General features: G+C 43.7%; 3 protein-coding genes across 4 annotated transcripts in view; 2 read left to right on the forward strand and 1 right to left on the reverse strand.

The window, feature by feature from the left end:
* Positions 1–14,061, forward strand: part of LOC134856977 (RNA polymerase-associated protein RTF1 homolog) — a 607,680-nt gene that overhangs the window by 583,637 nt on the left and 9,982 nt on the right. Inside the window, exons 2-5 of the mRNA XM_063873290.1 lie at positions 11,333–11,618; positions 12,804–12,825; positions 13,052–13,322; positions 13,660–13,898. Coding sequence (XP_063729360.1) covers positions 11,523–11,618; positions 12,804–12,825; positions 13,052–13,322; positions 13,660–13,898 — 628 coding nt within the window. The 5' untranslated portion in view covers positions 11,333–11,522. The remainder of the gene's footprint in view (positions 1–11,332; positions 11,619–12,803; positions 12,826–13,051; positions 13,323–13,659; positions 13,899–14,061) is intronic.
* Positions 1–14,061, reverse strand: part of LOC134856990 (sugar transporter SWEET1-like) — a 468,950-nt gene that overhangs the window by 86,378 nt on the left and 368,511 nt on the right. The gene's annotated exons all lie outside the window — the stretch shown is intronic.
* On the forward strand, positions 9,579–11,200 carry LOC134856989 (molybdate-anion transporter-like). Its single transcript, XM_063873308.1, has 2 exons — positions 9,579–9,937; positions 10,039–11,200. Exons 1-2 carry the CDS (start codon positions 9,610–9,612, stop codon positions 11,070–11,072), a joined length of 1,362 nt encoding a protein of 453 aa, XP_063729378.1. The 5' UTR covers positions 9,579–9,609; the 3' UTR covers positions 11,073–11,200.

The raw sequence follows: 14,061 nt of genomic DNA on the forward strand, positions 1-14,061 counted from the left end.
CAGGCCCATTGCATGTGGCTCTGACAGAGTATAAGGAAACGGGTCCAGCTACACCATCACCCCTATAAGTGGACACCCCTGGGGATAAAAGGAGTGGTCCCGTAGAAGATCGATTCAGAAGGATTCTTGAGAGAAGAGAAGCAGAATCGGGGGAGGAGAGCATGGATGAGACTCTCAGTGAGGCAGGAGAGGATATGGAGGTGGGAAATACACCGGAGCCGAAGCCATCGGAGGAAGAGTTCACCACGCAAGAGCTGTTGAAAGATCTGAGTGGAGAAAATTGGGCAGACACCCCCACGCCACCTTTGACCTCATCTCCCCGCAAGAACCTAGAGTTGCCACTGACGAGTGAGAATCCCAACATGGGAATGATCTTCCTGAGTGCGGAGAAAAGGGAGAAGAACACCTTCGAGGGAAACAAGGATGCCTTCCTAGGCACTCTGGATGCGGATGCTTGGCGAAGATTCTTGAGCGATTTTAATCGAGAAGTGGACGACGACACCACATTGGACGATTTTAAGGAGGAGCTGTGGGACACGGTGGTGAAGTTCGGAGAACCTATCCTGATGGGGACAGGTCTGGAGGAGAAAGCTAGAGGAGAGCTGCTGAGCAAAATGGTCGAGTTGAGGAAGGCACCATGAAAGACCAGAGAAGACAAATGTAAAGACAGCTCTACTCCGAAACAAAAAACTGACGATAAAATAATTGAACATGTAAGGGGGGATAAGATCGGAACTAGTAATATAATTAAAAGTTCTAATATCCTTAAGGCTCGAGCAGGGGGAGGCAAGAGTTGGAAGGGTTGGACGGAGACAAGGAAGTCGAATCAGTGATGATAACGACAACGCCTCCGAGTAAAGACGTGAGGTCTCGCAAGAGGAAGAGAGACGTGGAGGGATTGGGCAGTCCTTCAGCGGATGCGGTCTCGGAGGAAAACTTGAGAGAGATGGCCCCCATGGTTCTGGCACGATGGAAGACAGCAGCCTACAAGAGTAGCTACGAGCCGAGGAAACTGCTCGACGTAGAAAAGGAGATGGAGATCCCCACCAGCTCAACAACGGAAGAAGACTTCAAGCCTCAGAGGATAAAAATGAAGCGAGGTTCGACGAGCGGGCAGACCTGGGAAGTGGACGTCGGCAAAGAATGGGTCTCAAATGAACACCAGGCTACCGGGAAGCAAGTGACTAGTGATCCTCTTGAGAAAAATAAAACGAGGAACACCGCCCGAACGTGGTGGGTGGCCCTGGAAATATTGCAGGAATTGGAAGACTGCCTGAAGAAGCTCGACAGTGGAGTGTCACGCAAACGACGCAACTGGGCTACCCAGCAGAAGGCTGGTATCAATAAATTGGAATTGGGGAGCCAACTGAAGAGAACTTGGCAGAACTTGTTAAAGGATCATTTTGACGAAGCGATGAGAACATCCTCATCGGCATCGCCGTCGATGGCGAATCCCTTTATTAGGACCGCAGGACAACTGATGTTCGCGTGGAGCCTGTTGGGGATAGAGTTAGAGACACTGACTTCGTACGACAAGTTGAAGTTGGGAGGCAAGAATCTAGAGGTATATCGAATGCTGATGCAGCACGCTGCTAGGGACAACTCAGGCTTGAGCCTGGCAAGGAGGAAAGATGCTACCTGTTTCTTGAGATGGACAATGTCGATGATGACTGACAGTACCATCCTAGCATGTCACCAGTGAGCAATTGGAAGCAAGACGCTGGAAAGGAGAGTCTCCACAGTCATCTTGAATGTGTACCAGAGTACTGGGATAGAAAAGGAGGATGAATCTAGGCAATCTCTAGAGAGCCACAGGAAGTTAGATGAGATACGGAGATTCTACAACAAGAAGTTCGAGGAGAAACACGACGTTCACCGTAACTTGGCTTCTTCAGGAGAGTACTTGAAACCCAACAAGAAGGGAGAGTATCAGTATGTGTCTGGAGTGATGGGGATGGCATACAACCCTTTCTTAGACTTAGAAGCTGGAGGTTCCCACAGAAACTATGAGGTGGCGGAACTGCTGAAGTTCTGGACAGAGAAGATAATGGAGATAGATCCTGTGGAAAGAGAGAGACCTAGTCTAGGTTTGATTCTCGAGAGAACACCGGAAGTGATAAGTGTGCCACGCTCAAGTAAAAGAGTAGAACTAAAAATGGGTAACGGGAACGGCATATTGACCACGAATCTAGGAGTGGTGTGGAAATTGCTCAGGCCCTCCTGGTGTCCACATCCCCATGAGAGCCTGATCGAGGAAGTCACTGAGCGAGTGAGATTGGCGCCGACAGAGGATGAAGATTTAGCGACCTTGAGTATAGTACATAGACTGATCCTGCCTCATATGAAGGAGTCAAGTGAGATGACGAGTGGAACAGGGTCGGTAAAGGAGATGGAGCCGGGCAGTTGTCTTGACTCGACGTGTGGGAATGGCGAGCACACCTGCGATGGACGATCATGCGTCAGGATACAGTCTTTCCAGAAAGAAGACCTAGTCACCTGGTTTGAAGATATCACCGGAAGGGAGAAAAATGAGATACAGATAGTGGCTGAGTGTTACGCAAGTACCACTGTGAACCTAGCAACAGCTCTGGGATTCTTCTCAAGAATGTGTAGTCTCCAGTCACTGGAGAGGCTAGAGTCAGAACACCACTTGGTGACCGCGTTGAGCGTGGAGTCATGGCCCGGAGTGTTGCAAGTGACCCAGAAACACATCAAGAGTTGGAAGGTTGGACTCGAAGCGGAGATGGGATTTCCCATGAGCGAAGCCTATGGACTGCCTCTAAATGCGAAGTCCCTAGTGGGGTCAATGGCCAACCTATGTGGCAGCCACTATCCATTACACATGGCGATGGTAGAAGTGTCCAGCCAGAAGGTATTGATAGACAAGGCCTTCTCAGTGCCCAAATGTGTAAGACTAGCTCGGATGTCACATCATTCACACAAGCTGTTGAGGAAGGTCCGAGGAACAGTGCCTAAAGAACAAAGGGATGACTTGAGTGAAATCTGGGGTGAAGAACTTCTAGGCTTGGAGAGCGAAAATACAAGTGACCCCGAGAGACAAAACGTGATGGGGAAACCCATATTAGGTGCCCCAAACTTGGGAGAAGTCGACGTGATACACGAGAAGATGATGGAACTTGAGCCTCTCCTGGAAGCCTCGGGAGAACGCAACCTTAGGAGCATCGACCTCACACACGGGGATTGTCCATGCCACTGTCTGGCGCAGACAGTGTGGTACCCAGACCAAGCCAATCTCTGCCTGATCTGGGATGTAGAAGAAATCAGGTCGTTGGGATTACCCGAGCATCAGCAAAAAGTGACCATCTTGGTGGTGAGCACAATGCTGGCTCTACGATGGATGGAAGAAAACATAGCAAAGTATCGAGAATCGAAGACGCCAACAGCAGAGTCGATTCACGCGATAGATTACAGCAGGAGACTTGAGTTGTTCGAGACGGCATGCAAGGTGTTCGCCATACCAATGGAAGTCAGACACGTGTGGAGCCGCTTGAGATTCTTTCCTTGGTTTCGCGCGACGTTAACATCCTGGTTATATGTAGCGACGAAGGATCACATGAGGAAACATCAAAAGGAGTATCGACAATTCCAGGCCGAGATAGGACCAGATGCCTTCAAGAGACCTCTGCTGACCCATCGAAATGCGATCACGACGGGGTGGAAAAGAGTGGGTAGAGTATCTAGAGACAACACTAGAGCGAGGGAGTCAATACTGGAGGAGGACCTGGCGAAGAATGTAAGCCTGAGTCTTCACAATTCCTTCTGTTTGAACCGGGAGTCGAAGGTGAAGAGCTTACCGAATCAAGCGAAGAGATTGCAAGAGCAAAGGGAGTGGATGCGATCCTATGAACAGCTGAAGGCTTGGGAGGAGATTGTGATCAGCTCCGATGACAAAGAAGCACTATTGGAACAGATCACAGTGTCAAAAGTATCTGGATCGGGTACATCGAGGGCGAAGAACACAAGGTGAGCCAGTGGCTCAAAAGGAAAATTCTAGAATCTTGAGTCTTGAGAGGGAGGGAGCTCGAGGATGAACTCGGATGAAATCTGGGTTCACGAAAAAGAAATTTTAACAAATAAGATATTGTTATTAATATGCTAGATCTATTATATAAATCAAAATGCTGCATGACAATTTCCTGATTGAATAGGACAAATGAAATTTTAAATTGCCAGCTTAAAAAGCGGGAATTAATAGGTGCAGGTGGGTGCAGATTTTGATTGCTGTTTAGCGATAGTGTGAACATTTTATATGGTCGTGAATTTTGGAAGGTAGATAAACTTAAGTCTGCTGCAAACTTCTGTAAATGACCACTGGCACTGTATCTTGAGTGACACTCGGGCTTCTGGGGATTCACTGACAAAGACAACACGCGATGAGGACATCGATCTTGAGTCCGGGGAGTATGTGCCAGTCGGTCATGTCTGGAAGTTTGACCTTAAGAGACACGAAAATACGTAATTTTGGAGTGAAGTTTTAATTTTAAAAATTTCGAATGGATACTGTCATGCTCAGTTTTCTCGTATCAACTGAAAACAAGAAGTGAAAAATCAGAACATCCGAGTTTACAATTGCGGGAAAATACTCAAGAAAAACAGCAGGAAATTGCTATTCGCAATTTCCAGATATAAAATAGGACACGAGTAGAGCTGTCTTATCCCGAAATAGGAAGAGAGATAATAAAAAGAAGAGAGAACAATTATTCGGAACAAACTAGAGTGAACCTTCAATGGAAAGGTGGACAGCTTGAGTGTCCCAATGGTTCACACAAAAACTCCAATTCTAGAGCCAGAACTTACTTCTGTTACCAAAACTGACCAGTATTAAACTTATCTAGTTATATTATCTAATTCTTGAGTTGCTTACCAATTTAATTACTCCCTGTACTCGAGTGCATCAACATGTGAGTCCCTAATTTAATTTTCTCGAGTGTGTTTTATGATTGTTATGTTGAGATAAGGCGAGTTTTAGGTTGATCCATCTGAAATGGATCAAAGTTTCACTGTCCAATAAAAAGTAACTTAACGGATTGTTCTGACCCTGTTTTTAACGGCGTTCAAGTATTTTGGGTATCTTGTGACCTAAGTATGGGAACGTTCTTATTTTCTAGAGTGGGGGGATATTTTGGTAGTAGCCTTTAAGCTGTAACGGGTTCTAGTCTCATGTCGCAAGCGAACCGAATTGGCTCCGACCGTTCTTGAGGTAGAAAAACACAAGAGATAGTGTCCCTGACTCTTGAGCCAATGGTTATAGGGCCTATTTTTCTTAAGCCTCATATGTGACCGAAGTAGGCGACTGTTACAACTAGCAATTGAATTGAGTGTATAGGCATTAAGAAGTGACAAATTGAGAATGAGTCGAGACAAGTCAAGGATACCTAAACGAGGTAATACCGCTAGGAAATTCATACCTAAAAAAACAAAGAAAAACAATGACCGACCCTTTTGTGGATCGGATCACACGAGCCCGGACCGACAAAGGGGAGACGGTTTCAGGCAGAATGGTTGAAACTAGAAGTCAGAAAATCTCAGGAGAGTGAAAAGCTGTTAGAAGTGGAGGTCCATACGAACCAGGCCATGAATGAGAACCAGGATGCACATGGATCGGAGGGGAGAGACAGAAGGCTGGCGAGTGAATCTACTCCGGTAGAGCTTTATTTTCCATCGATATGTATCTTCCGGGCGAATTTTACATGTCAATGAAGTCCTTCCGTGCTGATTGCATGATGTCGTCCACATAGCGGCCGAAATATTTCGCCTTGATAGCGACAGTACAAGCAACACCCACTCGAGTATGACAGTTACTTGGCAGTAAGTTTCTTATTGATCTGAAGAGGAACCTAACAGCATTTACGGTGGAACCAAAATAACACTTCCCTCTCCGTATGGTATGGATCAACCCCTCCAAGTCACCTTCTTCGTTCATATCGATCAGATGGTCTTGTCTGTCTTATCTATGGCTGCTGCTCAGTGGTGACCGCCTGGTGATCACCCTCCAGGCGATGTCTTCAAACTGCTTCGCCCGAACATTCTCCAAAATGACCGCCATGGCGGCTCCCATCGCCACACCATCTTTCTCGATATACCACTTATCTCAGATAGTAAGGCATCAAGCAGTGCCGCTGGACAAGGGGCGGGTTTTTGCCTGATGTCTGACGCTGACTACTTCTGAAAGTTGACCGACATCCACAATTGCCACCAGGTTGAGACCCTCTCTGTGAAGGGGAAGGAGACGACGTTGAGGATAGAAGACCAGTTAAACCGGACACTAAAACAACTAGAGGACAGAACAATTTCCGATGCCTCTAACGATGTCTTCCTTCCATTGACACCCAACATCTACACACTCTTCACATCAAGTGAAAAATATCTTCATCTTCGTTCAACCGAGTGTGTGTGGTCGGTGTCTCAATTTTGGCACCTGGGACTTGCTTGAACGTTTTGGCAAGCCACTTGTTATACTTGTCGTATAGAGAGTTGCAAAAAGTTCGGACAGACAGAATTAATTAAAAAGAGCTACTGTCTAGACATCAACGGAAATTAAAACTGAAATAAACATAACTTCGGAAGTTCATAAAGCAGAGTTACGGGATCTACTTAACAATCCCCCTTTCAAAGGGGAGGAGATCGTTAATAAGATTACTTGCAGCGAAATTTCGACCAATCAGAATGCAGCAAAATTCGAGCTTACATACAATGCTCTAGTGCGAACTTACTACTGTTTTCATTTACAGGGGTAGAGATTCTTTAGTAAATACAACAAGGGGGGGATTGTTAAGTAGATCCGAGTTTCGCTCAAAACCTATAACCACGGCGTTCAATTGCATCCGAAGCGTCGAAATAATTTATAGTAAAATCTGGATGTTCATCGCAGTCTTTAAAAATTAGGCTAGCATGATCATCGGATAATCGACGATCTCGCATTTTGAATTTGGTCTGACAAAAAGTTCAAGGTTGTTCGGCTTCAGATTTTGCATGCAAAAGACCGTCAAAAAGCACTGATTGTTCATTTTAATTAATTCCGTCTGTCCGAACTTTTTGCTACTAATTATAGCAGCTTCATGGCTGTGAGAGAACTGAGCGAAGAGTAGTGTCCTGTTTATGTACCTATGCCAAACCATACAATCTGGCTGGTTGGGCGCCAATGAAACAGAGTTGTTGGTAGAGGCACCGGGATTTATTCATTGTCCGCTCGTTGTTTTGTCGTCAGGTTTATCTGTTCTTCTATCCTCAATGTACTCTCCTTCCCCCTTGATGAGAGGGTCTCAAACTGGTGGCAATTGAAGATGCCGTCCAACTTGAAGAAGTGGACAGCGTCAGACATCTGGCAAAAACCCGTTACTTATCAAACCGCACTGCTTTGATGCCTTCCTTTCTGAGATATGTGTCCACTTTCTTGAGATTGGGGTCTTTTTTGTTTCTTCGTCTCCGTCAGATACCACACAGCAAGAGCGGTGACTTCATTCAACGTATCATTGTTGTAAAAACGCGTTAGGACTAAAACGGTTTTATTCATTTTAAAAGAATACCATGAACTGAAACACACACATGAACGATAACACAATATTATAAGTATGTTGAATATGACATTCTCCGTGGCTAAAGAAGTCTCATCTATCTCCGTTTTCACGAATACTCCCAGTTCACCGATTACTCCCAGTTCACGAATACTCCCAGTCACCAAATCGACGCCGCGCCTGACGCTTTCTGGCGGACTTTCTGCTACTCTCTGCATCTTGCTGGGACTCAACCTCAGGCGTCGGATTTACTTTGTTTGCTATTTCGATTGTAGTCTCGGATACAGCAACTGGCTCAAGATCCGGTACGCCGACGTCAAGTTCTTCAACAGGGGTTGGAGTAATATCACAATCCGTGTTGGCAACATCATATTCATTAGTAACCGAAGCGTCGCTGCTTGATACGTGCGTAGGTCACATTGGCATTTAGTAACTCGACTTTGTCAACATCTGGTTCAGATTTGCCGTGCTTCACGTGTCGTCGGAACAGGACTTTACCTGGGTTTACAAGCCAAGGTGGGAGACTCTGCCCGCTGACCGACCTGCGACTGAATGAAAACAGTCTCTCGTGTGGAAATGCGTTGGTCAAAGTACAAAGTAAGCTACGTATTGAATGCAGAGCATCAGCCAAAACGAGTTCCCAAGATGGTTCGGGAAGTTTTTGAGAGTTAACAGCAAGGCTTTCCAGATTACACCGTTGTATCTTTCACGTTGACCATTACCATGGGGGTGATAAGGTGTTGTGCTACTGACCGTTGATCTGTGATGATTGTGAAGGGCCTGGCGGTCAAATAGTGTCTCCATTTACAAATGGCTTCCACGATCGCGCAAGTTTCCCTCCCTATAGGTGACTGTTTCTTTTCGGACGTTGACGATGAGCGCGAGAAAAGGCAACGGGCCTGCCAATTTGGTTTCGAGAAGCTGCGATAGCATGGTCTGAAGCGTCGGTCTCTACCACAAAGGGAACACTCTCGTCAATACTGCTAACTACTGCTTGCGCTATTTCTTCTTTCAAAACGTTGAAGGCGTCTAAACAATCGGAATTTAGAGGAAGTTCAGTAGCTTTAGAAAGAGGATGGGCTTTCTCTGAGAATTGATGAACCCTCTTAGCATAATATGCAAACATACCAAGGGTGCGATCTAGTGCTCGTCGACAGGAGGGTATTGGCATCTGTAACACATTTACATACGCTCGGCATCGGGTTTAGTAGACCCATGAGAAATTGTGTAACCAAGGAGGTCGACTGAGGATGTAGAATACATACATTTCTCTGGATTAAGCGTCAACTGGAGATATTTTAGAACATCTCGGGATCATTTCAAATTTTTGTCGTGCTGGTCTTGATTCTCTACTGCAATAGTGATGTTGTCCAAGTAAATCGAGCAAGATATCAGGAACCATTAAGTCTCCCACAATGCAAACGGTTAACTTCACCTTGTGGATTGGTTTTTGTTCATCGTTTGAAATCCTTTCGAGATTACTCCGGCGTCAATTTTAATCCCAGTCATCAGGTCCAGCATGCATCTTTTGGCGTGGAACTGTATAGTGGCCTCGGCCTCAGCCGCAAAGGCGGGCTCGAGAAGCTGTGAACGAGTCTCTATCAAATCTTCCTCGGCCCTCAGGGATTGCGAATTTGCCACGGGAATCTCCTTTCTCAGCAGGTTCTTGTGAAGTTATGAACGATTGTGGGTTCAAAACATCCATTGCTTGGGATGCGTGGTGTAAGGTCGTATCTGAGGCAATTATGCAGGAATTATGCCGAGTTACTCTTTTGTTGTCGGCTTAGTGGCCGCTCGATAAATACTTAGAGCTTATTTAATACTGGTGGTTGTGTTTTTCAACTGTTTTTTTGTGAAATTCTTGTCATTTTTCCCATTTAAAAAAACTTCTGTTATTTCCGTCCCATTTTCCTTTCGTTAGCTTGCAATACTGCTCCTGCGTTGTATCTTAAGCTCCGCTTCGCCTCTGTGTTTTAGGCTATTTTGGTTTTTTTTTGGCTTGTGTTTGCCTCTGGGTTGATATTTAATGTATTGTTTAAGAGGAAATGAGGGTTTGCTAACCCAGTCAAGGAAAATGCTCGACGTCATACACCTGCTCATTCCAGGTCTTACTGGAATTTATACTGCGTTTCATTTATACGCTAGAGCTACTTCGCCAAAACAAAGCAAAGTTTCCAATCCAAACTTCAACGTTTTTCAGCGATCTTATCTAATACCCTATTTGCTGGCTACATTGGCCGACTGGTTTCAAGCGCCGTATCTGTACAAGCTCTATCACTATTATGGTTTTCTGGAGCAGCAAATTGCGGTTATCTATGTTGTGGGCTTCATCTCCACTGTTATTGCAAGCACTCTTGCATCTACACTCGTGCACAAGGCAAAAAGAAAACAGTTCGTACTAGGTCAGTCTTCACATATAGAGGAAAAATTGCTTGATCTCATATTTGAAAGTGAGAAAATAATTGTATGGATATGAATTTATGTTTCTTTCCCTGCGTTTTAGTCCTGACGACGGTGAACATCGTCTCTTGCTTGACAAAGTTGTCATGGAACTATCACGTGCTCCTAGTGGGGAGGATTCTTGCCGGTTTCTCAATCACACTCCTTTTTTCGTTCTACCAAGAATGGTATGTGTATCAGCACAACGACTTTCATGGGTTCCCAGAGGAATGGATCGAACTCACCTTCAATAAAGCTGCATTTTGGAACGGAGTTTTGGCCGTAGCATGCGGACTCGTCTCGCACTTTTTTGCCGATACCCTTGCATTAACCCCTGTGGCGCCGTTCATGCTTGCGATTCCGCTCCTGATTCTGAGCGCCTGTATCATCGTAACCAACTGGGATGAAAACTGCGGCAATCCCTCTATCAAGTTCAGAACCCTTTGTGTAGAAGGACTGAAGGATATTTTGCTCAATAAGTCAATAATGCTGCTTGCCATTGTACAGTCACTGTTCGAAGGAGCATTGTACCTTTACGTGTTTCTGTGGACCCCAGTTCTTGACGGACCCGGAAAACCAATTGGAATGATATTTGCCCTGTTCATGCTGTGTATTATCATTGGATCACCACTACAAGTCATCATGACGACGAAATTGAAAGTGTCAACTGCCACAGTGCCCATAGTTGTATGTTTACTTGGACTCTGCTCGTCATTGTGTCTAACATACGCAACTCACCCTGCAACTCAAAGCTGGAATCTTTCTCTTTTCGGGATCCTCTTGTTTGAACTAGCGTGTGGAATCCACATCCCTAGTATAAACAAACTGCAAAGTGTGGTATTTAAAGACAACACAGTTGGCGTAGTGAACTGGGTCCGAGTTCCGGTGAACGTGATTGCTTGTGCTTGTCTTATGAGTCTTCATGGATCATCGGACAACATGGGAACCCACAAGTTGTTCATGATCTGTTCAGGCCTGCTGTTAGTTGCTGTTTTTGTGGCATCTGTTCTCAGATGCGTCGTGGGTAGTGACACGGGCAATGGAAATACACCTGGTCTGTCTAGAAGCTCTTCCTACAGTGGAAATATTACAGCTTGAATTTGTAATAGAGATTGGGTTAATGTGTATAAAAATGAATGTAAATTTTTTATCTCCGCAGCAATATTTGCTTTTTTGATGTTAATTGTTAGCTCTATAAGTTTATTCGAATTTATCCAATGCAATCCCTTATTTTAAAAAGGCTTAGCTTAGCAGTTCAAATTAAACTTGAAATGAAAAGAAGAACCAATTTTGTCAATTTCAACGTCAAATCAAGTTTTCTTTGTCTTATAAAATCCTAAATGTTGGTTTTCTTTCAGGTTTGCATGGGCAAAAGAACGCTCTGAAAATAGGCTAAAGCGAATCAAAACTATTTTCAACGCTTTTGTCCGTTCTCTGTATCAGAAATCCAGTCTTCAAGCATCCCTTCTTTTAGTTTATCCTTTTTCGAATATCTCAAGTAGCCGAGGTGTTCAGTGAGCCTAATATTGTTGGCGCGGATTGGGCGAAATGGGTAAGCGGAATAAATCCAGGGTTATAGTAGACAGCGATGATTCAGAGGGAGAGGAGGAGGTCGGCAGCCCAGAACAAGTGAAGAGACCCAAAGTAAGTTAAACAACACGAAGAGGGGCTGATTTGAACGGTAATTAGGACGGCAGGACAATAAAACGGAAAAATAATTAGAAAAGCCTCAAATAAACAAGGATTTTTTTATTAGCCCCCGGCCTGCTCAGTGCAGGACCAAACGTGGGGGAGGGATAGCTGGGTACTGTGCAAGTAGCACAATGTTCCGACTATAATCTAAAAAATACATCAGAAAAGTGTTTTTTTTTCTTCAAATGAGTGTCGTTATTTTTCGGCGTGGTGTGATAAAAGGAGCCGAATGAAAAGCTACAGATACGGCATATATTCGAACGTCATAGTAAATTAAGCATACTGAAAAACTTTGTTTGTAAAAGTTTGACTAAAAAACGAAAAAAAAAATTGAAATTTTTAAATTTTATTTGCAGTGTTTTAAATTTTTGAAGTTTTTTGATTCCAAAAAGGCGCTAACATATTCCAAAAACTGAGTTTTTACGTTTTAATTTCAGGCATTTGCATTGTAGGCTTCTAAGCCATCAAAAAAGGCGATTGTAAGCCTGTCGTTTGCTTTATTCGCTCTAATTGAGACGAAAAACCAAAAATTTCAAACCGGTTTGTCTCGACACTGGGAAAAACTTTTTGAAATTTTCAATTTTCTTTCGAATCTTGACTGTAAGGGCTTTTTAAAATTTTGTTCCTTTAATTTTCTTTTGTTCACGTCTCCTTAAGTTTCTTGTGTTCACGTTGAAAAATTTGCGGAGACGAACATAAGAAAATTAAACGAACAAAATTAAATAAGGTTAATTTGTTATCTTGTGTGTTTTTAAAATAGTTTCAAATCATTTTCAACCTGAGTATTTGATTTCATGAATGACTCCATTCGAATAACTTTAAAGCTACTAAAGATGTCGCTAATTCAAAATTTTTAAAATGTTTAAAACCGTGTCCGGCAAATAAGTCGCTTATTTGCCGGAACGGTTTTGAATATTCTAAAAATTTTGAATAAGCGTCATCTTTAGTAGCTTTAAAGTTATTCGAATGAAGTCATTCATGAAATCAAGTACTTAACATGAAAATGATTTGAAACTATTTTAAAAACACACAACAAGATAACAAATTTTTGCTAGTCCTAGAAAGAGCAAGCATTAATAAACTTTTTAAAAACTTTGTTTTGAACATTATTCACTAAGCTAGTTTGATTGTTTTTAGGTAGTCACTGAACAGGAAGAAGGTGAGTTTCATTCAGTTCTATTTTTTATGGCCACACTTGCTTTTCGGTGAAATGATCCAAACCTGATCAACACTAGAAATGAAAGCATTGTTATCAGCAGATGTTCAAACGAACCCTTAATTCATTCGAAAAAATATAAAAGCCCAAAATGTACAAAGCAGATTAAAGGAACCAGATACTTTTTTCTACCTAGTTGTCCAGAGAAAGTTGAGCCCTCGTTTTTCAGGCGAAGTCGAGGAAGAGTCGAGCAGTGGTGAAGAGGTGGAAGAGGAAAGCGAAGCGGAAGAAGAAGAGGAGGAGGAGGAAGACGATGATGATGAGGGGTCGAATGGGGATGACGAGATGGAGGCGAACGAGGATGGCATGTATCCGGATGGACTGGATGCGAATCTGATGGGAGACGAGGAGGACCAGGCCAAGTTGAAGGCCATGTCTGAGAAGGAGAGGGAACAGGAGTTGTTCAACAGACTGGAGAACAGAGAGAATCTCAAGACCAGGTCAGGAGTCTTTTGGTATCTCAAATGTTCGCGTTGAATAACTATTTGTCGGATAAATAAAATCTTTTCTCGCATTCGATTCAGACTGGCTCACATGGGGTCATATAGAGTGACGCGATGCACATAAAGGCTTAAATGCCATTAGACGATTAGTGCGTGATTTTTGAAGTATCGCTAATTTGAATAGAACTTTAGATAACCTGGTGATTCAGACGCTACATATACAATGCAAATTTAACGAAACTGTTTGCAATATTTAAATAGTCCTAATTTTTGATGTGAAATACGAAATTGAGTCATACGTTTTTGACAATTTTTCACCATCTTGGGTTTTTAGATTAAAAATTGAGCGCCAACTGAAGAAAGATAAGAAGAAGAAAGGAAAGAAGGAGAAATGGAACACAAAAGCAGCTTCCACAGTAGCAGACGACTCGCCGCCAGGGTCCCCAGGAGTGGATTTGGAGGACGAGGAACAGACACCCAGGCCCCAGCGGAAAGTGGAGACAAATGAGAAGTCCATGAAAATGAATGCAATCCAGAGACTGAAAGACGAAAGAGAGCGCAAGAAACAGAATGGTCAGTCAAGTCACTTAGTTACGCTTGCCATTTGCAACCGGTATCAAAGCTAGAGATGTTCGGCAGTTCCGCCGGCAATTTTCACATTTAATTCCTCAATTCGGTAGGAAATACCGGAAAGTTCCAGAATTTCGTGAACGATTTTACTAAATATATTTTCTCG

This window comes from Symsagittifera roscoffensis, chromosome 1 (assembly GCF_963678635.1).
Source record: "Symsagittifera roscoffensis chromosome 1, txSymRosc1.1, whole genome shotgun sequence".
In the NCBI taxonomy this organism is placed as follows: domain Eukaryota; kingdom Metazoa; phylum Xenacoelomorpha; order Acoela; family Convolutidae; genus Symsagittifera; species Symsagittifera roscoffensis.

Excerpts from the sequence above, each read along its gene's own strand:
- LOC134856989 (XM_063873308.1), top strand. The coding sequence starts at position 9,610 with ATGCTCGACGTCATACACCTGCTCATTCCAGGTCTTACTGGAATTTAT. Across the intron at positions 9,938-10,038 it reads AAGAAAACAGTTCGTACTAG|TCCTGACGACGGTGAACATC; the intron begins GTCAGTCTTCAC and ends CCTGCGTTTTAG.